We start from the raw sequence: 24,845 nt of genomic DNA, 5'->3' as shown, positions 1-24,845 counted from the left end.
ACAGCTCTCTTCTTCAGGGGGGTAATTCCTGCACTGATGAGAGTGCGACAAGAGCTTTACTGTAAAGTGAGGGGGAAAGGTATAGAGACGAAGGTGCACAGAGCAAGAAATGGCAGCCGATTCTGCTGGCGCCGCGGCAGCGGCAAAGAAGCACAGCCTAGTGACTCGGTCGCCTGGCTCTGGTAGGGCTGTCCAGTATTTCTCTGCGCCTGTACCCCCGTCTGTGGAAAAGCCAAAGAGCCTTGGCGAGTGAGAGAGCACATCCCACAAGATTTACCAACACAGTCTATTGCAGTAGACCTCTCTGGGCAGTGTACAGCTGCGGCAACGGGGCTAAATGATCAAAGCCCGAGACCATTGAGGAGGCTTTGCTCCATATCGACTATGGTCGCATGAGTACTGACCTGAAAGGTAATAGCATGCAGCAGACTGCACCCGGACACACGACCCTGATGTTGGAAAGTTCGACTGAGAGTAAAGCCAGTGAGAACGGATATCGATACACCGGATGTGGGGTGTCAAGAAGTCACAACAAGGTGTGATTGATCCATCCACACGGCATCGACTCATCAAGAGGACATTTGTGATTCCTGTGCAATAGGGACAAGGAGAAGGAACATCGGGATGAAATCTAATAGTCACATCTGTCAGTAGGAGGTATACCCTTTTAAGCTTGCTAAAAGCGGCGTCAATAGCGTAGGCAAAACCAAAGCCATTCGGCGCTATAAGCTAGCTGCGCCCTGGCCAATTTGGTAAAGCAGCCGGAGTACCTGTGGCCGGGACCGCTTACTTGCTTGCCGCACGACGCTGCTGCTGCGCTGCGTGCACTGAACCCAACAGCTACTGACATCCTTTTCCAAAATGATCGTTTAAGGCGGGCCTTGATTGGAAGCAAGGATTCTGTTTTCTTTTGTCTTCCTGAGCGTCTTGCAGAATTTCTGTTTCAGTCGTCCTTTGTTGAGCCTGTTCCTGCTTTGGATCGTCGTCCTCCACAACCGGCCTATCCACCATGTCAAACACCAAGCGGATAGAGAAATGGGAAATCGACCGATATTGGGAGATCTTCTCCTCGCTGGTCCAGCAGCCTGCCACACCCTCTTCGCGGCTGACAAACCAAGCCGCAGCCAATGTCCTCCGGAACTCGCAGCTACGGGATGACCAGCTCGAGCGTGTATGGGATCTCGCGGATGTCGATGGAGATGGCGAGCTGGACTTTGAGGAGTTCTGCGTCGCCATGCGACTCATCTTTGATCTCGTCAACGGCGAATACCAGGACGTGCCACCCAGCCTGCCTGACTGGCTCATTCCAGAGTCCAAAGCTCACCTGGTTCAGGCAAACCGGGCCCTGACTGGCCACCAAGGAGCGCAGTTTGAGAGGATTGAGGATGACGAGGAAGACGCTGGATTGAAAGACGGCTTCGATTGGTACATGAATCCTGGCGACAAGCGAAAGTACGAGGAGATCTACTCGGCAAACAAAGACAGGAGGGGGGAGATCAGCTTCGAAAGCCTGCACACACTCTACTCCAGTCTGGACGTGCCAGATACGGACGTGCGGAGCGCGTGGAACCTCGTCAATACGAGTGGTCGAGATACCATCTCGAAAGACGCCTGTCTCGCGTTCTTGCATATCCTCAATTACCGTCATGAGGGATTTCGGATACCGCGAACTGTACCACCCAGCCTGCGGGCAAGCTTTGAAGGAAACAAGATTGAATATCAGATCGACAATGTCAGAAATAGACCGAACAAGTACGATGAGGACACATCTACAGGGCGAAAAGCCAAATTCGGAGATGCTTATCTGAGCCGTATTGGCGGGAAAGGCGGCTCTGCTTACCAGCCCAAAGGCACCGACTTCTCGGACGTGGTTGAGGACGAGGACCTGGAGAAAGTCAGACTTCTCCGCGAGCTACGCGAGCTGGAATCCCAGCATGATGCCGCAATCGCGGCCTCGGAACGAAGACGAAAGCAGAGATCGGAGAACGGAGGTCCTAGACAACCAGGAAAAACAAATTGGACGCTGGTCAAGCGCGAGGCGCAGCAAATGCTGGAGTACAAGCAACGACAGTACGTCGAGCTCAACTCGGAGAATGGGAAGAAATCAGGCGGTGATCTGAAGAGACTGAGGGATGATCTTGCATTGGTGGCGGAGCAAATAGACGGTCTCGAGTCGCACTTGCGGAAACGGGAGGCAGAACTGGAAAACCTTCGTCGGGAGATTGAGAACGAGAAGGCGAGCAGATGACCGGCAGATTTGTGCAAGTTGGAAGGTAGAAATGGACGGACGCAGTAATTCAGACCGCTCAAAGGCACCACTTGGTCCTCTCAACGAGGTGCTCTGTACATGTTGTACACATTTGTACTCTCCATTGCGATTTCGGGCAAAACAAAAGACGCCTCCATGATCTGACTACCTCTCAGTCCGTACTTTCCGAAGCCCGTCCGTGTTGAATGTGTCGCCCCTCTTGAAATTTGCTAGATCACTTGTCAATATTGCAGCTTCACTTGTTTCACGGGCATTGGAGAATCGACCCACCATCAGCTTCTTCCCAAGCTCTTCCGGCGCCGAAGCCGGTTCCAAACCACACTGGCCACGCTCTTCGCTTGAAGAGCAGTACTGAGAATATGACACCGAAGGAAAAGCCCAGTGCGGATCTGATCACCAAGGACGAGACTGCACGATCCCACTGCATGCCATATCAGCAATTGGCCTTTTCTCTTGTCGATGTCCATCGCAACTGCGAGAGACACTCAATGCTGTTTGAAGGATCCTCGCATCGCCAAGTCCAAGCCGAGGTCTTCCGATCCACAAACAGCTCTTATTGTGCACGTACCTTCTCGTTCAACAGAGCTTCGCTCACAGGTCTCGACTTAGCCACGGGTAAGGGAGGGCTCGAAACGTTGTCGTCCGGCATCTTGGAGACTTGAGCGGGTCCGTCAGTGAGATGATTCAGAAAGGGATGTGGGATGCGTACCTTCAGAGTGACCCAAGTTGTATGTAATGCCTGGTGGACGTGGAGATAGACAGAGGGTTACAAGCTGTTGTCAAATTGGGAGCTTTGGTAAACTGCGCAGTTCCGAGCGGAAACAGCAGCCAGCTCACTGAAAAAAGGTACCGGCCAATCGGAGCCGGTCTTGGCAGCTATATCTACCCACTCGCCATAAACCTTTCCTCCGCTCTCTTTGCTCACAGCCACGCAGCTTCTCTATTATGATACGGTACGACATATTACTGGTATATTAAGCTCTAGATGTACCCTGTGCGTGCCGAATTGTTGGATGTAGCAGCCTGCCAATGTCATGGCTGACAAGCAATGACGCCTGAACCCAGCATCCTCTTTGCAGAAAACCTCAGTGAGCTGATCAAAGATAGTGGTCTGAGGTTCTGCCGTCCCCTTCTGTCACTCACGTTTCTCTGGTGTCCCACTGTCAGCGTGCCGATACGGCTTTCTAAGGTATATGTATGAAGTGTACAATGACTTCCAATAGTAACAGTTCACCCGTTTACTGTCCCGTTGAGATAAACCTACCTGGCCAATCTCTCGAACCCGGGTCGCATGGCATCAGAAGGCTTGAAGCTGGCCGTGCAACTATGCAGGGGTCTTAGAGACAACAAAATCTGAAAGCTACATCGTCTAGGGTGAGCACCAGACTTGTTATCACGGTGCACCCGATGTATTCCATGAGATGTGTAAAGCAGCATGGATTTGGGCCCGAACAGGAAAATCTCACTAGTGTTGGTGATCCGCCATAATTCTTGGCGAAATTTTGCAGGTCTAGATGAACTTGAGCTTAAGGTATAGAATAGTGTTCACATATCTCACGAAAAAGTCCGACAAGTCATGCACCTGATCCCGGAGGAAATACGACCCTACTATGTATGCTGAACGGAGTCCTTTACATTTGAGATGGCCAAGGACTCGTTCGAGGCCAGAATGGCCGGCTTGGAAAAAGCCAAAGGACCGCCAGAAAAGATTTTAGAGGAAGCTGCAAGAATCCTGGAACTTGATCTCGAGACGACCCTCACGCGTTGCGCCACGGAACCGTTATACATCGCATTTCCCAAGTCTCACGGTTTCAAAGAGCAATGGGTTCTGCGATGGCTCCTCAAGAAGCTCGGTGCCTTGGACAAATCGGAGGATGGAGAAGGGAAAGTTGGCGCCTCTCAGAAAAGGTGCGACATCTCTATTCTGCACTATCAATTGTATAATGTCTAACTGTCGTTTAGTTTCATCGTGTCGCCAAAGTTCTGGTCTCTCCTTCTCAACCTAAGTCGTTCAATACCTGGCGATGTGTGTTCGGAGATTCTCCTCGAACGAGACTTCCAGCCATTGCTGGTCAGCTCCATTCGAGAGCTCCTCCACATGGAAGGCTCCCAGACGAATGTGGCTGCGATAAAGCATGACCATACAGACGGGAGGCGTCCGACGAAAAGGAGGCGATTGTCTCCCGAGTTGGCCTGCCAAACTACAGTGATCTCCCAGGAGACGTTGCTGTGGTTAGCTTTGCAAACAGGAACTCGATGCGCCGGCTTGTCCACCACGTCGACCTCTTCACGGAGCGCGGGAAGTCGTACTGCTCCTGTAATCAAGACCGCCACATGGAGTGATCATGCTGCCTTGCTGGGCTGCTTGCTGGAGGTAATGGCGTCCATCATGAACAACAGTACTGATGCTCCGAGTGTCGATCTCTTGTCCACGATACTGGAGACTCTGCTGTCATCCTGGGACGCGGTTGCTCCCACCACCCGGAAAAAGGACGATGGACAGGACCCGGCATTCTCCTCACAATGTCTCCTCCCCTGTTTGCATCTGCTCGACATTCTTGCCAAACCACAGTGGAGCCATGGATCCTTTGCACGATCGAGACTTGCGCTCGAGCGGCTGATAGCGCTGCATGTTGTATTTCCCCTGAGGCTGATATTCAACGAACAGTTCACTAAAAAATGGAGGGTCACGAAAGACGTTTTGCTTTTCGAACAGATGGAAACATTGCTGAAGGCTTACAACAACCCTCTTCCTGTTGAGAGCAAACGGTCTCAACGGGTTGAGGCCCATGCTGCACCAGGGATCGTGGAACTTTCGTGGATTATCCTCGATGTAGCTGCGCGCTCAATTCCCATCTCAGACTTTCGCAGGCGACAAGTGGAACAGCCATTTGTCGACTCGTTGTTCATCTGGCTCGTTCACGTCAGCTGGCCTCGGATACCCCACATTATGTCGACGGGAGTCTTGCAACAACCACTTCCCGTCAGCCGAACTTCCGAAATTCAGGATACGTGGGCGTTATCCCTGGAACGTTTAATTGAAGTTGCCCACGCGAGAAAGCTGCAGCTCAGCTTGCAAATCATTACTTATGTCCTACAGGCTGTGTTGACTATAGACACGGAATCAGCCCCCTGGAATCTCTTGGTCAAGATTATCCAACTGGATCTGAACACCTTGATACCACATTCTGGCCTGGCAAGTTCCGCAGGTTTTCTGGAGCAAGTCTTGGACCGGATCCAGTCAAGCACAGTTTCTCAGGCTACGTATGTTCTGTTACGGGATCAAATCGTTTGCCCTTTGCTCCACAGCTTTGCCCGCTCAAGGGATCTGGACGGCTTTGTCACTGGCTGGCAGCGAATGCTCGCGGAGGCAATCAGAGTTCGTTACACTTCGAGACATAATCAAGCAGACATTCCTGCGGTGTTAATTTGGGAAGACGAAGACATTTTCGACGAACTCAAACCACTCATCAATGTTTATGCGCCGCCAAATATGGGCCAACGGATGCTTGAAAGTTTAGTTGAACCCATCGACAAAATTGGCGACAAGGTTGGGTCCACGGCAGAAGTCTTTGCGAAATTAGCCATCTTTTGCGCCGTTCTGGAAAGCCCGTGGTCCGAGACCAGAAACATACGGTTCGATCATGGACAACCGCACGTTTTATTGCTTGGGGCAATGAATGCTCTGTCTCGCAATTCCGACTACCAAGGCCAGCGGTGGAGGCTGTGGAGGCTGATTGGACTCCTCCTGCAAATGATAAATGGCGAGGCCGTGCCCGTTGAGATCGATACTCTGCTAAGTTCTGCCCAACACTTCGTTTCTCTGAAGGACATTCGGAGCTCTGATCAGGTTGGCTCTGTCAGGCAGACTGCCAAAAATCTCGAACATCTGGAATGCTTTTCTCTCCTTCTACAACTGGCCGCACAATCGAAGCAACATCAACCGAGACTCGAAGCAGAGGTGGGTTATCTGGCAGATGTGCTGCAGAGCCTTGACGAAGATCGCGTGGCTCTGTGGGATGGGCGTAACGCCAGATGTAGCGGCATCCATGATCTGGTGGCTGCATGCATTGGGAAACTATTACAGACGCCCGAGATTTTCTTCAGGTATCCGGAAAGCTTCAAGGCCCTCGTTCAGGCCTGCCTCGAGAGGGTTTTTCAGCCATTGGCACACGATGCTGAAGCCGATTCTTTACCGAATTTGCGTGATCTCTTGCTGGCCGTGTTGGAAGCTGAGGACATTTCTCGGTCTCCTCTTCTACGACAGCTGATTTTTGAGCACGTTGACAAGAATTTACGGTCGACCAACAGGAGCAGAAAGATTTGCATGAGACTTTTGTCCTGCCTCTCGATGGAGACCATGAAGAGACCGGTAATCAAGGGCTTTGTGGCGTCAACGCTTCGTCGCCTTTTTGACGAGTGTAGGGATGCAAGGCTAGAAGCTGTTTCAGACGACTTGTGCCTCTTAGCTTGGTTGGACTCCGTATTCCCAGGGGCATTAACTGACTACGGAGATTGGCAAAAATGGATTGACTTCGCTGCGGTTGTCCTCCGATGGAACGATGAAGGGTCCTTGCAACTGGAGATCACGAACTACCAGAAATACATGTCATCTTACGTGACGACTTTACACATCTTGGACCGGGTTTTCCAGTCAATCAGGTCACGGACTCTGGCCGTTCTGAGGCCCAAAGCGAAGGAAATTGTGGCTTACATGGTGACAACAGCCCGGAATCCATCTGTCCCACTCTTTTGCTTGCGAATCTTTCTTGATTTCGCCAACGGGTCGGGCAGCGCATTGGAAAAGGGCGACCAGCATAAGAATGTTGAGTTCTTGCGGGAATTGCTCGCAAGACGTGTGAAGCAGGAATCTAACAAAGCCCTTTCTGATGCGTCGACTCCTGCAAATCTCCTGAGGCTGCAGCTCCTTGTTGACATGCTCCACTCCCTTGACAAAGACTTCCTATCGGATGAGTTGCGGCATATTGAGTCAGCCATCCAGGAAAAGCTCCTGCATGCAGAAACGCACTCTAAGGAGGGGTGTGCTGTCAAGCAAAATTGGCGAAAGGATCTTTCTCTTCGCCCTCAGTCCATCAAGTCCACACTTACGTCAGATAAACAGCATGTCCAAGAGCTGGCCTCATTTATAACACCTTTGGATCTATGCACAAACACTAGCGCCACACTTCTGGCCACTGAAGCGGAGGTATTCGCTTGCCAACTCGAGCCGACCAGCTGGCTTACAACGCTGGAGGCCCTTCAACACAAGAGCGAGCAAGCAGAATACCAGCCGGCATGTGCCGTGTTGGTGGCTTGCATTTTAAGACGCATCAAGATGCAACACATGTTGCAATACCCAGCCTTGGCTCAAGCTGTGGCGGGGATTGTGTGTATGGACGCCACAGTTACGAAACTGAGCACTAGCGGGCTACTTCTTACCTTGGAAAATTGCCTGAGCGCGCTCGAGCTCCATCCGCTCGTGGTGAATCAATCGGTCCTGGATCGATTGCTCGCAACTATACACGCCGTCGTCTCTGCCAGATCCGATGGTGCGCGATGCCTACAGACGAGAGACTTCGAAACCGACCCCCAACCAGCCGACATCTTCCAACGGGTTTGTGGAGTTATTGGGGCAATTCTTGGACGACACCGTAAACGGCTCACTGATCGTTACCATTTACTGCTTCCGATCCTGCAAAACCTTCTACGATGTCTGTTTTGGACCGGACAAAAAGTGCTGGAAAGTCAACGAGGTGACGCTGCGAATGCGACCAGGTCTTTCGCCAAGTCGCTGCCCAACTGGCTGCATGTATCGGCAGAACCCCTGCCGCAGTCCTCTGCAGAACAATTTGCTCGTTTACTCTCGTCAATCTCCAATCCCACGGTGTCTGCTGCACGATCGTCGAATAAGGGTGGCCGCAACGAGCTGAATGACGCAGTGAATCAGGCTCGGAAACTAGCAGGACAGCACATGCAGTATCTTGTCATGGAGTACTGTCGATGCGCTCTCGACGGGCAAATCACGCCGGCGACGAAGGATTCTTTGATGCCCGGCATGTACCGAGTCATGGACGCCCTCGATAGGGACGTTATGCGGGCCATGAATGCAGGCATGGACCCTAGCAGCAGGACGATATTCAAAGCACTCTATGACAGCTGGGTACGGTATGGGAAGTGGGACAAGAGTTAGATTGTGTGCTGGTTAAGTTGAGGCCCTAGAGAAGATGCTTGTTGGATGAAGCCACGTAGGAAAACCAACTGTGTCCAGACGAGCAGGGACGCATACGCTCCCTGAGGTAATCTTCCTGCACTGGTGGGGGGAACAGAAGTGCCATTCAATCGCGGATTTGGTGTGTTTAAATTGGGTTTAAGAACATGGGCGTTGATTGCATGGGTCTGGCTGAACTTGCGAAGATCCGTAATTGGCGAGCGCCAATGAGGCTGTTGTTCTTCCTACGCGAGAGGACTATCTCGTGATTCCTCCCGCGTTCGCAAGCTCCAACCCTATCACTTGCCCACACCGCCTCCAGTCACCGATGGCAAGGTCGATGCTGCTACAATGTGGGATGGAGGCTGTGTAACCAATGACGCGGCTCAGCCTCTCATCCCCATGACCAGTGGCGAAGACTTGTCGGAAAGCAGAGCTGGCACTGGCTGGGTGCTCACTCCCCCCTCCCCCTCTTCACTATAAGTTGGCAACCTTGAAATCGTGTCCATTCGTTTCTTCTTTTACTTTTTGAATTAGCAAAGAGCGAGACCATAATTTTCGAGTCTGTCCATGTTATCAATCACAGGGCGCAGCCGCATATGCGTTCTGGGCCCCAAAGTCCACAACCACTGATTGGGCGCAATACGAGCTGGGCGCAGAAGGGTGCTCAGCCCGCTCTGCACAACACACAATAACCTAATGCTGCTCTCTCGTTACAGTTCCATCCGATATATCAGGCCAATCAGGCCACGATTGGCTGAGTCTTTATTTGCGTGTCAGCACAGCACTCACGGCAGTTTTGTCGAAACCCAGCTGCCAACGCACCACCTATGCGTCTGTCCTCTTTGACTCGTGCGAATCTGGTAAGAGCTTGCCGTTGTGCTCATTCTCCGTTGGGGACCTGGACCGAAATCCCGCTCACTCAGAGCCGAGTGATCCTGCCGAGACACACACACAGAGAGAGAGAAAGAGAGAGAGAGTTGCGTGGCGCCCTGTGACCTTGGTCATGCGCCAGAGAAGAGCTGCGGCAGATGTTGCCCGCTCAGCCGCAATATGTGCATGGTAAGGCAGATACCGTACGCCAAACAGGTGCCCCAGCTGGCGAGGTCTCGGGAGACAACGTAACGAGAACATAGACTTACCAGTCAAGAGCTCAGCGGTTGGAGCAGCTACCAAAGACTTGGGTTGAAACACGGCAGAATACGAGAGTCTCGACTCAGTCTGTCTCAGTCATACATCGGCAGAAAATATCCTGCCCAAGCAGCTCGGAAGGAGCCAGCAGTCCAGAGAGAGGGAATGCAGCAGACAGTACGGCTCGAGAAACAAGAGCCCAGCCAGACCTTGCACAAGAGCTGTGGCGCAGCCGGGTGAATACACGTCTCGCGTTTCACATTCCCGGCTTTTAGGTTGTACGGCACGGGCAGATACGGGGCGCCGCTCGTGCGGCTCTGCTGTTAGTAGACATAGAGACGTGGGGAGGAGGAGCAGGAGCGATGTATTTTGAGAGGACAGGAGTTGGGAGCGCCCGGAGAAGATGACTTATGGTTGGAATAATCAATCAGGCTGGCCACGGAGTGACGCTTGTGCTGGGGAGCCCGGGATGTACTAACTGGGTATCCGTTGCCCCAATAAGGCCCCACTCTGGCGGAGCTTATTATAGGCTACCCTGTTACTGTAAGTACTATCAGGGTTTCAGACTCTCAATGGTCTAGCCAACTAGGGCTTAGTGTCATACTCTAGCACCCTCTCTGGCACTAATGCAAAACCGCAAAACTACCGCACATTTGAGGCTCTGCACCCAGCTGACCTGTCTGATTCGCCCCGTTGTGTTCCCAATATCTTTGAGTCCAGATTTTGTCGGCCTTCCCAGCCTGAATGCTGACTTCACATCTCGCGGACGAAAAATCGACTTCCGACTAGTCTGTGCTATGTGTCAAATTGTGAATCGTCCATGTGGGGAGAAGTGGCTACGAGGGACGTCCACGGAGCAACCATCCAGAATGAGGCTCTGCATTATGGAGCCTAGACTCATCATCATCATCATCATCATCATCATCATCATCAAAGTCACTGAGCAGGAGACCATCTTCTCAACTTCAACCTCGCCGTTCTATGCGTCTTTGAATGTGAGAATGGTGCTTGGTCTTGTCCGAGACGGTCCTGCCCAATCCTGCCGACGTTGTTGAGGCCTCATGCCAACGCTAGAGGTAGTCCTCGCCTCTGTACCGCTTCTCCCTGGCTGTCGTCGACGACGGGCATGTCCTCTCGGTTCGTCCAGTTGCCTTTCGACGTACACCATCAAATCGCAACCAGGCTCGACATTCGCTCTTTTGAGAAGTTGGCTCAGACGTGCAAGTCGTTGCGTCGACATTTGCAGAATGAGAATACCGCGAAGCACGCCCTCCAGGTAGGTTCATTTCTCCTCCATTCCTCTTTTTTGGGGGGCTGGTCTCCCGGCTCTGCTCTTAATCAGCAATCCGGGGTTCGTTCTTCTCCTTCCCTCTGAGCTGACCGATATCAGGCGAGTCTGCAACACTCTCTTTGGGCACAGCTGGCCTTGTCCCCCGCCCAGCCGCCGGGTCCTAGGCAAACCCTCGCTCGGATCCTCGACTCACAGTCAGCTTTGCAACAGGCGGCGCCCTACTCCGCCTGTATTATAGCATATGCGAGCAGCTTCTCGTACAATTTCGGAATTTTATGTTATATCTCTGCGAACAGCCTTCGCATTTTAAATTTCAACTGTCGTCGGGCCACTGAGAAGGTCTTTGACAGCAGCATTCTTACCGATCAGATCGGCATGACGACGTGGGGGGAGGGAGATGGCACCGTAGATGTACGGACGATCCGGTCCCTTCAGGTCCAGAGCTACGCCGAGGGCGTGGTGGTTCTGCTGTGTGATCTGGGGCCCTTCGGCCAATACATTTTCGCCGTAAACATCGCTGACAAAAGATCCTCCATACCCTGGTCCGGGAGCGGCCACCCCACCCGCGTCCGCCTGTGTGTGCCGGTCCGCTCCACTAACAAGCTGTTCGTCAGAAATAGTGACCGATTTTTGGTCGTGGGCTCGCACTCGGCGACCAACAGCCACAATCACCACGAGTGGCTGCTGTGTGTCTACAGCCTCGTCACGGGGGAGTCGGTGACGGCACACCCGCTGCAGCTGCGCAATTTCTACGGCTCGGAGATCGGCTCCACGGCGTGCTTTACGATTCACCACAACGAATTCTACGCCATCACGAGCCAGACCAGTTACGAGAGCGAGGAAGTTGATTGGACGAGCTACTACCAGGTTATCCAGTTCCGGCTGGATGATCCAAACCCGGAACTGACTATCAAGCTCATCTGGCGGCGACAGCACCTCGAGGGGCCCATCAACGACGCCTGGAACGACCTGGGCTTCCAGATCGACCACTCGACGGGCGAGCTGCTGGTGGTCGAGGGTCGAAAGGAGTGGCTTAACGGCGGCAGCCGGTCGATCCGGACGTACTACACGCAACCCATCCTGCGCGCCGACTTTAAGAACTTGAAGGACGGGCTGCGGCATCCGCCCGACGACAGCCTCAGCCGCACGCTGGACGAGCACAGTAACAGTCGCTGGGAGGAGCCTCGAGTGCGGGTCGACCGATACGTTCACGCCGAGTTCCGGGCCGACGGCGGGGGCGGGCAGCAGCAGCAGGCGGCAAACAAAGAATACATCCGCGCTCGGACCAAATGGAACGGGTACTCGTTCAACGCGCAGGCCTTCATCGACCTCGTGACGGACGAGGCGGTCGTGGAAGGTGAATGGCGGCCGCGGCAGCGTATTAAGTTACGTGTGGCTAGTAGACAGGAACTCAGTCCGCTAGTGGGAGACGACACGACGACGACGACGACGATGACAACCGGGGGTGGTTCCATAGCTTTAGTGCTTCGTAAGCGCAGACTGGACCGCGAGGACCAGGAGATGGAGGACGGCGAGCGCGCCTTCACCCCGAGTAGCGTGTCTCTCTGGCCACCAGACGACGCGCCCCAGGGCCTACACGAGATCCTCTGTCCCGAGGGCCGGGCAGGAGACGTCACAGCCGTATTGGGGGACGAGGGTATCGTGTATATGGCGGGGCCGCCTCGCGAGCCGGGATCGACGGAACGAGCTCTGGTCTTTGTCTGCTTTGATCCGACGTTTGGGTTCCAGGGGATGCAACGCCTCGATGGGTATCCTGCCAAGCCGCGATCGGCAGAGAAGAAGAGGAAGATGGAGTGCGACGAGCTTGTTGATGAGGCACAGCAGTCGGCCCATTCGGGGAGTGCGAGCCAGGGCCAGGGTATTGATGTCGACCTGGCGGATCCCACGAAGCGGCTGAGGCTCGAGGCGTGGGCCAAGCCAGAGTGGGAAGACTCGATCTCTTCTGCGGCGAACCGGGGCGACGAGCAGCAGGAAATCAGTGTCCTCCCACCGGGCAACAAGCAGGCACAAGCCCTGGGTCTCGATGTCAAGCCCGTGCCTCTCGCTGAGATGACCAAGGATAGGCCACCGTCGCTGCCCTCGCACCCCGCGTTGCCATCGACGGCGGCCCAGCAGGCACAAAGGAGGAGGCCCTTGGTGGCGGCGAGCACGAGCACGAGCACGAGTCCCAGACAGCCGGCACCATCAGCACCAGCCTCGCATCCCACGCCCGCTTCGAAATCCATCCCAAGCCCAGATTCCACCACGCAAACAGGTCGCAAAGGCAAGGTGTCCGCCTCTCCCAGAGCTACCCTCCAGACGTGGCGCGAGAATGCAATGTACATGTCGATCGGGAAGGGTTACTGGCTACGCTAGGCTGGTCAACTGTGTGTTCTTGACCCGGTGACCGGGTGGGAGCCCGTAATTAAATTCTGAATGACCTCTTCAACAAGGTCGATCTCGGGTTTAATTCATTCTAGCATCAATCGGTGCTCTGCTCTGATAAACGACGCGTTCTATATACTTGGCTGGTTGGTTGATAGGTTTACCCTGCCATCCGTTCAGGCCGCGCACAGATGTCGAGCGAGCGAGCTCAACGCCCAGGCTTAAAAAGGAAAACATGGATGACAAGGAGAGAGACAAAAAAACGGGGGGGACAGGAAAGAAAGATGGGGATCGCTCACGGGGCACTTTTGAATCCATTGACTCACTCACTGATTCACGCACCTATGCACGTATGCACGTATGCCTGTGTGTGTGTGCTGCTCTAGCGAGAAATTTCGGATCGTACATATTGCTGATATTTCGGATACACTTTGAGTCGTTGAAAATATCATTAGTATTCTGTTACATGACATTCCATTACATGACACTTACATAGATAGACACAAGCATAACAAGTTTTCTTTCATCCCTGGCACACGGCATGGCAGGCAGGCAGGCAGGCAGGTTACGGTTGCTCATGGCTCATGGCTCATGTCCTTCTCCTTCTCCAATGTCCCTCGTCCCTTCATCTCAGGTTCTTCCCAACCCACTTACGGCATTATTGACATGAGCTGCATGGATGGACATATGCTCGTTCGTTCGTTCGTCCAGGACCACAGTCTATTCCGCAGGCAGCAAGCGAGGAAGGAAGGAAGGGAGGGAGGGAGGCTGTTCGGTGAGAATACTCGGTCTTTCGTTTGTTGGGAGCACACACACACACACATATCTCTCTCTCTCTCTCTCTCTCTCCTGAAGTACACAAGTCTGTTTTGGGGTGGGGAGACGGTTATATTGGCTTGATTGATGGCTCGATTATAGGAGAGATGATATAAAACGGGGAGGGAGGGAGGGTAGAAAAGGGAAGTATAGGGAGAGGGAGCATGGAAAGGTGGGATACGTTTGCTGGATGGGGAACGAGAACGACGGCTCGCTGGATACAGGCAGAAGGATAATATGCGCGAATCATGGCGTGCCTCTGTTGAAAGCTGCCGTCCGATCGTCTGAGCGAAGCACTAAGTATAATATCTTGCTGACCTGATCTATACGCACGCCGTCTCCCCCGTGCCCAAGATCCCGCCCCATGCATAAGTCGCCTTCCTCCGTCAGTGAGGGTTGCAATGTATCAGCCGGACATCGACCCCTCGAGTTCCATCGCACAATATTCAGATGGCCCAGTCCACGAGGCTGGGCCGATGTCTCGAAATCCAATTAATGAGACAGGCCCAGGTGAACGGAATCATCTGGTCATCCCGTCACAGGTGCTTGGCTGTGTTCCGGGTTTGTCGAGGCACCGAGACAGATACGCACAGAATTAGACTCGGTCGACAGTTGGTGCTTTTGAAACGCATATTTGCCCAGAGACATCGAAAAGTTTCTAATTCAGGCGCACATAATTTCCTGTGTGTTTCAGGGTTAATAGACCACAAGCAAGCCAAAGGAGAAATTTTCAAGACACACATACCAGGAAACTGTCCTTCTCGCCCGTTGACTCGTCCGATCCACCACTCGTTCTCATTCGACGTTCTTGTCACAATCTCAATGACATCTCCTGTCATGAAACTGAGATCTCCTTCCGCTTGTGCCTCGTAGTCATACAAGGCCGTGCACGTCTCGGCGTTGGGCACACCACTCAGACGACTCGGTTTGGGTTTGGGTGGAGGAGGTTTGCCCTTTGCTGCGATTGCGGCACTTAGTGAAGGACTTCCGATCGCAGGACTGCTTGGCGCACTGGCCGAGCCGGTCGGAGAATACGGCGGAGGTGGGTTGGCGACGCCGTCTTCGAGATGACTCGTCCTCCGACTCGCATAAGAGCTTTTGCCTGCTTCTGCTTCCTTGGCCTTCGAATGACCCAGACCATACCGCGACACGCCGCGAGGTTTGACGCCGCCCGTGCTCTTGAAATGGACAATCGAAAGCGCCTCTGCACGTTCCTGGACATCCCCCCGTTTCATCTCGAATGCCTCCTCGATGTCCAGATTGAGGTTAAAATAGCCAATGTTGATGGCTTGCATCTTTTCGTGGAGGGTGTAAAAAACGTTGAGCTGCATGTAGTAGAAGGACTGGAAAAGAGGGCGGATGAATTCGGCTTCCAGCGCGAAAAGCTTTGGTAGTTCATCCTTGAGCAGATTGTTGAAATATTCGTAGTCCTGCGTGGCTTGTTCGACGTCGTTCTCCGCCTTGAAGAGAGCCTTTTCGTCCTTGAGCGTCTTTTCCTTCTTGTCTTGCAACTTTTTTAGAGTGGCTCGGTGTCGGTCATAGTCGAGCTGTTTGTGATCGCGCTTGGTGTTGATCTTGCGGATGACCTTAATGACCTCGAGTAACTGGTCCGCGGGAGCGATTACGCGCTGCTCGATCATTTCCAACTCCGGCTGCAGGGTGGCCTGCAGCTCGCGCACAATGGACTCATACTCTTCGCAAGCTCGGATACCTTCTGGGTTTCCTTCGGGGATGAGCGAGTTGGGATCGGAGACACGGCCGGATATGGGCTTGTAGATCTCCTGGATGGCTTTTGAGAATTCGATCTGGTGATTCAACATGCCTGAAGATGATGTTAGAGAGACAGATATCAGTGCACAAGAGAACCCTCCACGACATACCATTGATGGCCTCAAAATACTTCTTGGACTCGTCATGCAGCTTCTTGGTCTCCTTTTCCAGCTCCTGAAAGCGTCTCTCTGCATCAATGTAGACGGCATCTTTAGTATTGTCACCAATATTAAAGCGCTGCTTGAATTGTTGCGGGGCTCGAGTTATACTCTTCCCCACGCCTTTGAGACTCATCCTGCGTTGCTAATTCTCGAACCGACACCCACGTCCCTCCTCGTTTTCCTGTGGGTGTGGATGTCTCGGAACAAGGTATTCGACAGCGCAAAAAGGCGACAAGAGACGAATTCCTGAAGGAGTCGTAAAACAATGGGGTGTAGTGTATCCGGGTGCCTAATGGCGGTAGCAGAGGTGGATGGAAGTAAATGCGAGGACGGAGGATGGAGGGGCGGTTTGGAAGTGGGCAGCAAGCGATGGTTGGCGGCACAATTCGCTTGGACCACCGCCTGAGCGACAAGAAGCGATGACGCAGTCGAGTGAGAAGAAGGTTGTGGCGGTGCTCGAGAGTAGCTGGCTGACAGTGTGTGCCCTGGCACTTCCCACCAGGTGTCTGCGGTGTGAGGCCTGGCAGAGAAGATGAAAGGCAACAAGCAATGAGAGATGTGCGAAGGAGCAGGCTTGTCTTTCAACTCACTTGACCCTATCTAGCTGCATTGAGATCAGTTTAAGGTCGGTTGGTACCTCGCGAGCTCGCAAGCTGACTGGAGTGCAGTGGGTGGTCGGTGCTTACCTCTCCCTTTCTTGCAGCGATCGCACCGACATGACCGACCAAGCCCGTCGTTTAGCCGTCGTTCCGTATGCAGCGTGCATTTGTATTACCTGCTCGGCTCGTATTATGTGGCACTTGGTTGGTGGTGGCGAAGCAGCGTCAGCGATATCGGCCAGGAAGGTTAGCCGACAATCTTATCTGATAAAATTCCATCGTCAGCCACCCACCGATCCAGCAACTGATGCAGATTCATTCATTCACCGCAGCAACATTTTCTGCTTTTCACAGAAGCCCATAATCAGCTGGACTGATTCTCTTCCAAACAATGCCTGGACCAGCATCCGTCGTGATCCGGCAGGCTTCGCGTGCCTGCACTCGCCGATTTTCCAACAACGCTCTCCTCTCTCCCTCAGCTTCCATCGCCTCCTCGTCCATCGTCGGTCGTCGCAGCTATGTCTCCCAGTCCAAGCCGGCGAACGCCCAAGTTGCAGACGTCGAGTCTGCCATCAAGGCAGACCAGAAGAAATTCATCCAGGAGAGTGGCAATCTCCCCTCCCAGGTCAAGATGCCTGGCACCGAGATCACTGCCGATGCAATGCTGAGCCCTCAAGCTGGCATTTTGAAGCATGCAACCATCATGGATCAGGGCACTCGCCCAATTTACCTGGATGCGCAGGCTACGACCCCCGTTGACCCCAGAGTTCTCGATGCGATGCTCCCGTTCCTTACCGGCCTCTTTGGCAATCCTCATTCGAGAACGCATGCTTATGGCTGGGAAAGCGAGAAAGCTTCCGAGCAGGCAAGAGAACACATTGCCAAACTGATTGGCGCAGACCCCAAGGAGATCATATTCACCAGTGGTGCCACCGAAAGTAACAACATGAGCATCAAAGGTGTGGCAAGATTTTTTGGCAGGTCGGGCAAAAAGAAGCATATCATCACCAGTCAGACCGAGCACAAATGTGTTTTGGACAGCTGTCGACATTTGCAAGACGAAGGCTTTGAGGTCACATATCTGCCTGTCGACTCCAGCGGTTTGATCAACCTCCAGCAGCTCGAGGAAGCAATCAAACCAGAGACTGCGTTAGTCAGTATCATGACGGTCAACAATGAGATCGGAGTCATCCAGCCGATGAAAGAGATCGGACAGCTGTGCCGGTCCAAGAAAGTGTATTTCCACACCGACGGCGCCCAAGCGGTCGGCAAAATTCCCATCAGTGTCAACGATTGGAATGTCGACCTGATGTCCATCTCTAGCCATAAGATCTACGGGCCGAAGGGGATCGGTGCCTGCTACGTTAGAAGACGGCCTCGCGTCAGGTTGGATCCCATCATCAGCGGTGGCGGCCAAGAGCGCGGTCTGCGCAGCGGCACGCTCGCACCTCACCTGGTGGTCGGCTTCGGAGAAGCCTGTCGTATTGCCAAAGAGGAGATGGAGGTAAGAAGCAATATTTTCTTTATTTTGCTACACGGTTTCTCTTGATGATTATATGCTTTATTTAACATGCATGGCTTTCTGAGCGTCTGACTGCAGCACATGCCAGCGCTTTGATTAACATAGCAGGGGTTATGATTTCACTTTCTTGATTGTTGGCCTGTTCACGTCACCGCCTTGACAGACTAAGCTGACTCTGGACCTGCACAGTACGATTCCAAACGCATCAATTTTCTGTCCAAGCGACTTGTCGATGGCTTGCTTTCAATGGAGCACACATCTTTGAATGGAGACCCAAGTCGACGGTATCCGGGATGTGTCAACGTTTCGTTTGCGTACGTCGAAGGAGAGTCTCTCTTGATGGCCCTCAAAGATATTGCCCTGTCCTCCGGCAGTGCCTGCACTTCCGCCTCTCTGGAGCCTAGCTATGTTCTCCGCGCTCTGGGAAATAGTGACGAAAGCGCACACAGCAGCATCCGTTTTGGCATTGGGCGATTCACCACGACTAGCGAAATCGACTATGTTTTGAAAGCTGTCCGTGAGCGTGTCACCTTCTTGAGAGAGCTCAGCCCGCTCTGGGAACTGGTCCAAGAAGGAATCGACTTGAACACCATCGAGTGGAGTCAGCATTGATCGACAGATCCTGATGGGTCATGAAATTGTACACTACCAGCTCACATAGGACGACAGCATATTCGGATCGCCCCTCCTCTTTCTTTAGGTGCAGGAGCCTGCTTCGAGGCAGAGTTGGAGGCACGGGAGCCAGCTGGACGTCAAACGATTATATTTTGAAATTATAGGTGGCTAATTCTTGCGGGATCTCTATATCCATAGCCTCGAATCATATTCTTGATACCCCGTCCTTGTTTGGTTGCCTCCCATGCGTCTGTGGTTTGCTCGAAGTCGAAAATGTTGGAGATGAGGCTCTTCAGGGGTAAGGTGCCAGCCTCCAGCACGTCCATGGCGACTTTGAAGTCTCCCTGGTTGTATCGAAAGGCACCGTGCATATGCAGTTCCTTTTCGCTCATGGCCAGAATGGGGAAGTTGACGACAGGCTTTCCCAGGCCTGTCTGCACACAAGATCCTCCCGGACGAAGCACATGCACGGCTGCAACGATTGAACTTTCAGCCCCCGTGGCCTCTATCACGGCATCTGCACCGAGTCCCAACCCATGTTCCTCGATCAGCCGCGCCGCATTCTCTTCTGGTGACGCAGACAAATCAGGTTTGAAAGTATTCGACCGGTTGAGGTTCCTTGCAAATTCCAGCTTGTGGTCTAGCAGGTCGACAGCCACAATCTTCTTTGCTCCAAACATGCGGGCCACGGCACCACATACCAGGCCAATGGTGCCTGCGCCGAAGATGACCAAGCTCTGGCCCGGTTTGACACCGATCATACGCACCGCGTGCGCTGCCACCGCAAGAGGCTCGGCCAGGACGCCCTCCTGCAGACTGACTCCGGCGGGAAGCTTGTAGCAGAAGTCGGCCGGGATCTTAAAGTACTTGGACAGGCAGCCCGGGGTGTCCGGTGGGCAAGCAGCGAATTTCATGCGCGGGCAGAGATTGTAGAGACCTTCCTTGCATCTGTCACAGGCACGACAAGGCTGACCTGGCTCAATGGCGACATTGTCACCGGGCCTGAGATGGGTGACGGCAGGGCCAACCGCATGTACCGCTACACAGGCGTTGTTAGCTCTCTCATGCCTGCAATGGATGCCGTTGTAGACTGACTTCCTGATGCCTCGTGTCCCATGACTAGAGGGTTCGATTCGGAGACAAATTTCCCATTGACGCCACCATGGTTCCAGAAATGCACCTGAAGGCGGTCAGATTATCCTGAAACTAGCACTAGACAACGTGATATACATCGCTCCCGCACACACCGACAAACTTGATGCGAATGATGGCGTCTGTGGCATCTGTGATCTTCGGCTCTGGTCTGTCCTGGATCTTTGCCTGCCCGGGACCAAACAGGAACACTGCAGGATTCTGATGGGTTAGCGAAACCAAGTCCTGCTGTAGAGACGAAGTAGCCACTTACAGAGAGAGCCATCACACGAAGAGGCGGCTCTTCTCGAGACTCATGTGGAAAGAGGCGGTCGAGACGGTCGACAACTCGACCTGACGCATATGAGGCAGCATGTGCAGTTGACGTCGCGTGATCATACAGGCATGGATCAAACCATGGTCATCTACTGGGCCACGTAGAAGAAGTAAGAATAATGCATATGCACGTGTGGATGGATGTCAATGGTCGGGCCAAGTCTCCCCGCCGCCTGCGCACAAGATTCTCCCACCACGACACAACGCCACCATCGGCCCAAGTCTCGGCGATGGTCCTTTCACCAGTCAAAAATACTCCCCGTCTTCGACGTGATGGCCTTTGTCTCTTCTCTCCTCCTGTGGTCTCCTCCTAATCTTGGTCCTCGAAGACGCAGGCAACGGCAGACATGAGCAGTGCATCTCCTGAGAGCTCCTTCTCAGACCCGAGAAGCTCCACAGTGTGAACATCCTCCTCCTCTTCCTCCTCCACCGTCTCCCACTGCCCATGACGACTGACATAGCGTGTTAGGTGCCATCTCTGTCGACAGCGGAAGACCAAATGCGACAGACGACTCCCCAACTGTTCTTTCTGTGTCAAGGCCAAAGTCCGTTGCCAGTATGTCACCAAGACGAAGAAACGGGGTCTCCGTGCTGGCTACGTCTCGCAGCTCGAGAATCGCCTGGGTAGTTGTTCCCCGTTTTTTTGCGAAGAGAATGTTGTCTGATTCGTTGCCAGAGACTCTGGAGCAGGAGGTCGAGAAGTTCAAGCACGAACGAACAAGATCATCGACGACAACACCAAAGTCCATCCCCAGCCCACCTCTCACCGCGGCGGCTTCCACCCAGCCCGTCGACATATCACCACCACAAAACTCCATCGCCAACACTCCATCCGTCTCCCACGTTGAGCCGCTGAAATTCAATGGACCACCGGCTGAATCAGATGCGGCTGTTGCAGACTTAACCACTCTGTCTCATGCATATCTCCATACGTTGGCCGACTCGTGGTTTAAGGAAACCCAGCCATGGTACCCTATCTTGAGCCGAAAACACATCCAGGAAGCCCTTGACGACCTTCCTCTGCCTCTGACACACATAGACGACGTGGTGCTCAAGGCCGTGATTGCGCTCCAGGTCGCGTACTCGAGTCAGGCCATCTGTTTGGGTTATAATGGGAGGTATCGCCTGTCACAGTACCTCCGGTCGCAGGTCATGAACGAGGCCTTCTCCAAAGCATCCTTGAAGTCGGTCCAAGCGCTCTTGATCATTGCCATTCTCGACTATGGATCGGACAACGTTCCCAGCACATTCAGCCTGCTGGCGGTGTGCCGGCGCATGTGCGAAAACATTGGCCTGTTCCGCAAATTGTTGATCCAGATGCAGCTGCAGAGCCCTGCGCAGGTCGGCCCGCCAGCAATCGGGAGCAATACCGGAGATGAACTCGCGATCCCTCTGACCTGGTCCACGCTGGCCATGGACGCCGTGTCGACCCTGGGCATCTCGTGGCGGGATGCGTCGGCCGCAGTGATGGAACATCTGTCGAGTGTGGCGTACGCGAGCACGCCCGACCTCCGAGACAGCTTCCGCAGTCACACACATCTCGCTGCCATCGGCCTGCAACCTCTCCACAGCTTTCTGTACGACCACGAGCAGGGGAGGTATGAGCAAGCACAGGCCCAGGCGTTTGCCACGTGTGACGAGATCTATCACAACCTCATGAACTACGTGCGTGCTCAGCCCACCACCAGTTACACACTGTTGGCCGACGGGCTGATCGACTTTGATCCGAACCTCGTCCTCACCACCATCCTGTCCCACGCGAGCGTCATCATCCTCTACGCGCGCCTCATCGAAGCGGACGAGACGTCGTGCAACGAGATCCCGCTGCAGCGGTGTCTCCAGGCCTGCGAGGACATCGTGCTGGCGCTGCGCAGCATCAGCGACGCGGACGCCGAGCTCAGCACGCCGGTGCTCGGGACCATGCTCTTCGTGGCGGCGCGGTTCAAGCTGCTCATCTATCGCAAGATGCATCAGTCGCGCGAACCCATCTTCGACACGCTCATGCACGGCATCTGCATGTGCGGGCGCCGGTGGTCCGTGGCGCGCCGCCAGGACCTCGTCCTCCGCGCCGCCATCGTCGAGGTAGACACGGGTACCGACGCGTTGCTGCCGGCCTCCTTTTGGAACGTGAAAAAGAGCCACCTCGACATCTCCGAGGAGCTCAAGGAGTGGGTCGCCGCTCACCAGCAGTCGCTGTGCATCGGCTCGCTGAATGGGCCGTATTTATGACTCGATGGCAACGAACGTGGTCACCTACAATAGGCAATACTTAAATGAACTGACAGGACTCTTTCGGGAACACTCCCATCGACGAAAAGATCAATGCAGCATCTCATAATCAAGCAATAAGTTCATTTATAAACAAGTCATATACACGCAGACATCTGCCACCACGTTGATTATCCAACAACACATACCCTCTGCTTTTCATACAAAGGTATAGACATGCCGGGTGTTAGCAGTCCGGGGACGCATTCAGCCCCCTTCTGCTGTGAAATTCACGACGACCGGCCGCTTCGGCCGGCCACTCGCGAGGCTGTCGGCGTCCTTGGACGAGACAAAATCTGCTTCCCTGGAGGCTGCCAGCAGAGCGATGCTACTAAACCCGTCTCTGACGGGACTGTCGTGGAGCAGCAAGCCCTTGATGGCCAGACAGATGAAGGAGAGGAGCGGGTTGACCGCCAACAGCAGGATCAGCAGTGGATCCCGTCTTAACGTCGGCACAGTCTTGACGGTCAGAATGTCCTTCGCGTCCTTGTCGTAACCCGTCTGTGCTCGGATCGCCGCATTCTGGATTCCTTGCGGCCGGACGATGGTGTCGAGGCTGGACGTCCGCGCCCACGCCATGGCGGCGGCCAGAGCCGGCACGGTGTTGACGGGCTGCGCAAACACAGGATTGCTGTCCGACGAGATCGGATAGGGATAGTCGAAGGCCCCCGCGCGGTTGTGCCAGTCGTACTCTCCGAGGAAGTTGCTGAATGCCTCTTGGAGGCCGATGGCGTTGTCCTGGAGCACCGTCTGGTTCACGACCGCGGCTGTCTTGACGAGCTTCGCGGCGGTCAGCGTGATGTTGGAGGGAGAGATGACCCAGGTCACGTTGGCGATGCGCCGCGACTGCTCGGTCCGGATGGCTTCCGACTCGAAGGTTTCGTTGCTGGTGGTGTTCCAGGCCGAGAAGTACATGGTGGTGAAGTTGGTCAGGAAGTTGCCACTCATGCCGGCCCAGAGCGCATTGTTCGCCCCGCGCACGTTGCCGCCGTTGACGGTATAGTCGTGGCCGAACTGCTCGGCCACGTCGGTCCAGAAATCCAGGCTGTTCCTGTCCTCGTCGGAGATCTCGCGCATCTCCGACACGGTGGCGTTGACTGACGTCGACATGGTCAACGTCTCTCCGTCCTTCAGCCGGCTCTGGATTTCGGTGAGGTAGGAAGGGAATGGCGAGTCCACGATCGCGGCGGTCTTGTTGTCGTCGGCGACGAACACGTTGAAACCGTACGTGCGGTTCAACCCGGGGTCCGTCCAGAACGGCACGTAGACCTGGGCAAGCAGCGAGAGGCCGTCCCCGATGCGCTGCATGCCCGGCGGCGCCGCAAACCCGAAGAACCCGGGGCCCTCGTGCACCAGGATCGTGCTGCTGCCCCCAATGAATTGTTTGTAGCCCACACTGAGCAGCAGCGGGAGGCCGAATATGATGGCCAGCAAGAGCCGATACGCCCAGAAGACGTGGTCGGCGAAGGGGTCCTTGCGCATCAGCGCGTCCAGGTCCTGCAGCGTGGTGGCTCTGCGCTTCCCACAGGCCATGAGCGCCGTGCGCAGCACCTGGCCTTCCAGACACATGCCCATGACGGCGACGAGGAAGCCAATCAGCACGAGCTGGTTGATCTGGCCCAGGAAGATGGCGAAGCGGGTGTAGAAGACGGTCAGGAAGGAGAGGTTCAGGCACAGGAGCATCGCCAGGCTGAGGTAGATGTCCTTGGGCGGGAGGCGCGGGTTTCTGCGGTGGCGGCGAGGTCGGGATTGGGCCTGAGCTTGCCCTTGCCCTTGAAGCTCTGCATGTTTGATCCAGAGCAGAGGCGACTTGTCCCCGGGCAATCTGGGTAGGGATTTGTTGTTGCCGTTGTTGCTGTCATGGCTATGGTTGTAGCTGTGGTTGTGGTGGTGGTTATACGACGACATTCACACGGTCGAGAGATATATGTATTGGATGTATTTGGATGTTGGTGAGTCGGTAGGATAAAGGACCTGCATACACTGTGTGTCACACACATTACTATTGAATGAGAATAAGAATAATGAAGAGATGTGTATATGGACTAGATCCTGGGGTGTCTGCCTTCTCAGTACTGACCTACTGACCTACTGACCCATGCACAGGCTATCTTCTGGAGACCTGGGGTGTATACATGCTAAGCGACACCACGGCCGTTCCACCCATCGCAATTAGCCGACAAACATGAAGAAAATCTGCCTCGTTGCGCCACAGGGATCGATGGCCCGATAACAGACCACGCCTATTGTCTCAGAGCAAGGGTAGGGCAGGGTAGGCAGATAGGTAGATACGCAGGACGTCTCAGGAACTCCCGAAACCGCCTCACTAGCACCCGCTCCCCT

At 54.2% G+C, this 24,845-nt stretch overlaps 9 protein-coding genes across 9 annotated transcripts; 5 read left to right on the top strand and 4 right to left on the bottom strand.

Annotated features, from left to right (window-relative positions):
- Positions 1 to 1,009: 1,009 nt before the first annotated feature.
- On the top strand, positions 1,010 to 2,248 carry AYL99_10473 (hypothetical protein; the record flags this gene model as incomplete). The annotated part of the gene is made up of 1 exon (XM_018841979.1): positions 1,010 to 2,248. The coding sequence occupies one exon, from the start codon at positions 1,010 to 1,012 to the stop codon at positions 2,246 to 2,248; it is 1,239 nt and encodes a 412-aa protein (XP_018688867.1).
- Positions 2,249 to 2,413: 165 nt separating this feature from the next.
- Positions 2,414 to 2,918, bottom strand: AYL99_10472 (hypothetical protein; the record flags this gene model as incomplete). Its single annotated transcript, XM_018841978.1, has 3 exons — positions 2,414 to 2,478; positions 2,540 to 2,690; positions 2,838 to 2,918. The coding sequence occupies 3 exons, from the start codon at positions 2,916 to 2,918 to the stop codon at positions 2,414 to 2,416; spliced, it is 297 nt and encodes a 98-aa protein (XP_018688866.1).
- Positions 2,919 to 3,911: 993 nt separating this feature from the next.
- AYL99_10471 (hypothetical protein) lies at positions 3,912 to 8,459 on the top strand (the record flags this gene model as incomplete). The annotated part of the gene is made up of 2 exons (XM_018841977.1): positions 3,912 to 4,177; positions 4,232 to 8,459. 2 exons carry the CDS (start codon positions 3,912 to 3,914, stop codon positions 8,457 to 8,459), a joined length of 4,494 nt encoding a protein of 1,497 aa, XP_018688865.1.
- A 2,033-nt stretch (positions 8,460 to 10,492) lies between these two features.
- On the top strand, positions 10,493 to 13,275 carry AYL99_10470 (hypothetical protein; the record flags this gene model as incomplete). The annotated part of the gene is made up of 2 exons (XM_018841976.1): positions 10,493 to 10,603; positions 10,999 to 13,275. The coding sequence occupies 2 exons, from the start codon at positions 10,493 to 10,495 to the stop codon at positions 13,273 to 13,275; spliced, it is 2,388 nt and encodes a 795-aa protein (XP_018688864.1).
- Positions 13,276 to 14,758: 1,483 nt separating this feature from the next.
- AYL99_10469 (hypothetical protein) lies at positions 14,759 to 16,164 on the bottom strand (the record flags this gene model as incomplete). The annotated part of the gene is made up of 3 exons (XM_018841975.1): positions 14,759 to 14,781; positions 14,846 to 15,922; positions 15,981 to 16,164. The coding sequence occupies 3 exons, from the start codon at positions 16,162 to 16,164 to the stop codon at positions 14,759 to 14,761; spliced, it is 1,284 nt and encodes a 427-aa protein (XP_018688863.1).
- Positions 16,165 to 17,021: 857 nt separating this feature from the next.
- On the top strand, positions 17,022 to 18,764 carry AYL99_10468 (cysteine desulfurase, mitochondrial; the record flags this gene model as incomplete). Its single annotated transcript, XM_018841974.1, has 2 exons — positions 17,022 to 18,134; positions 18,342 to 18,764. 2 exons carry the CDS (start codon positions 17,022 to 17,024, stop codon positions 18,762 to 18,764), a joined length of 1,536 nt encoding a protein of 511 aa, XP_018688862.1.
- Positions 18,765 to 18,925: 161 nt separating this feature from the next.
- AYL99_10467 (hypothetical protein) lies at positions 18,926 to 20,184 on the bottom strand (the record flags this gene model as incomplete). Its single annotated transcript, XM_018841973.1, has 4 exons — positions 18,926 to 19,806; positions 19,863 to 19,947; positions 19,998 to 20,120; positions 20,173 to 20,184. The coding sequence occupies 4 exons, from the start codon at positions 20,182 to 20,184 to the stop codon at positions 18,926 to 18,928; spliced, it is 1,101 nt and encodes a 366-aa protein (XP_018688861.1).
- Positions 20,185 to 20,581: 397 nt separating this feature from the next.
- Positions 20,582 to 22,463, top strand: AYL99_10466 (hypothetical protein; the record flags this gene model as incomplete). Its single annotated transcript, XM_018841972.1, has 3 exons — positions 20,582 to 20,634; positions 20,704 to 20,858; positions 20,911 to 22,463. 3 exons carry the CDS (start codon positions 20,582 to 20,584, stop codon positions 22,461 to 22,463), a joined length of 1,761 nt encoding a protein of 586 aa, XP_018688860.1.
- A 246-nt stretch (positions 22,464 to 22,709) lies between these two features.
- On the bottom strand, positions 22,710 to 24,410 carry AYL99_10465 (hypothetical protein; the record flags this gene model as incomplete). Its single annotated transcript, XM_018841971.1, has 1 exon — positions 22,710 to 24,410. One exon carries the CDS (start codon positions 24,408 to 24,410, stop codon positions 22,710 to 22,712), a length of 1,701 nt encoding a protein of 566 aa, XP_018688859.1.
- Between the last annotated feature and the right edge of the window lie 435 nt (positions 24,411 to 24,845).

This window comes from Fonsecaea erecta (assembly GCF_001651985.1).
Source record: "Fonsecaea erecta strain CBS 125763 chromosome Unknown Scaff11, whole genome shotgun sequence".
NCBI classification, from domain to species: domain Eukaryota; kingdom Fungi; phylum Ascomycota; class Eurotiomycetes; order Chaetothyriales; family Herpotrichiellaceae; genus Fonsecaea; species Fonsecaea erecta.
Note: the sequence above shows the minus strand (reverse complement) of the source record. Positions and strands in the feature narration are given on the sequence as shown.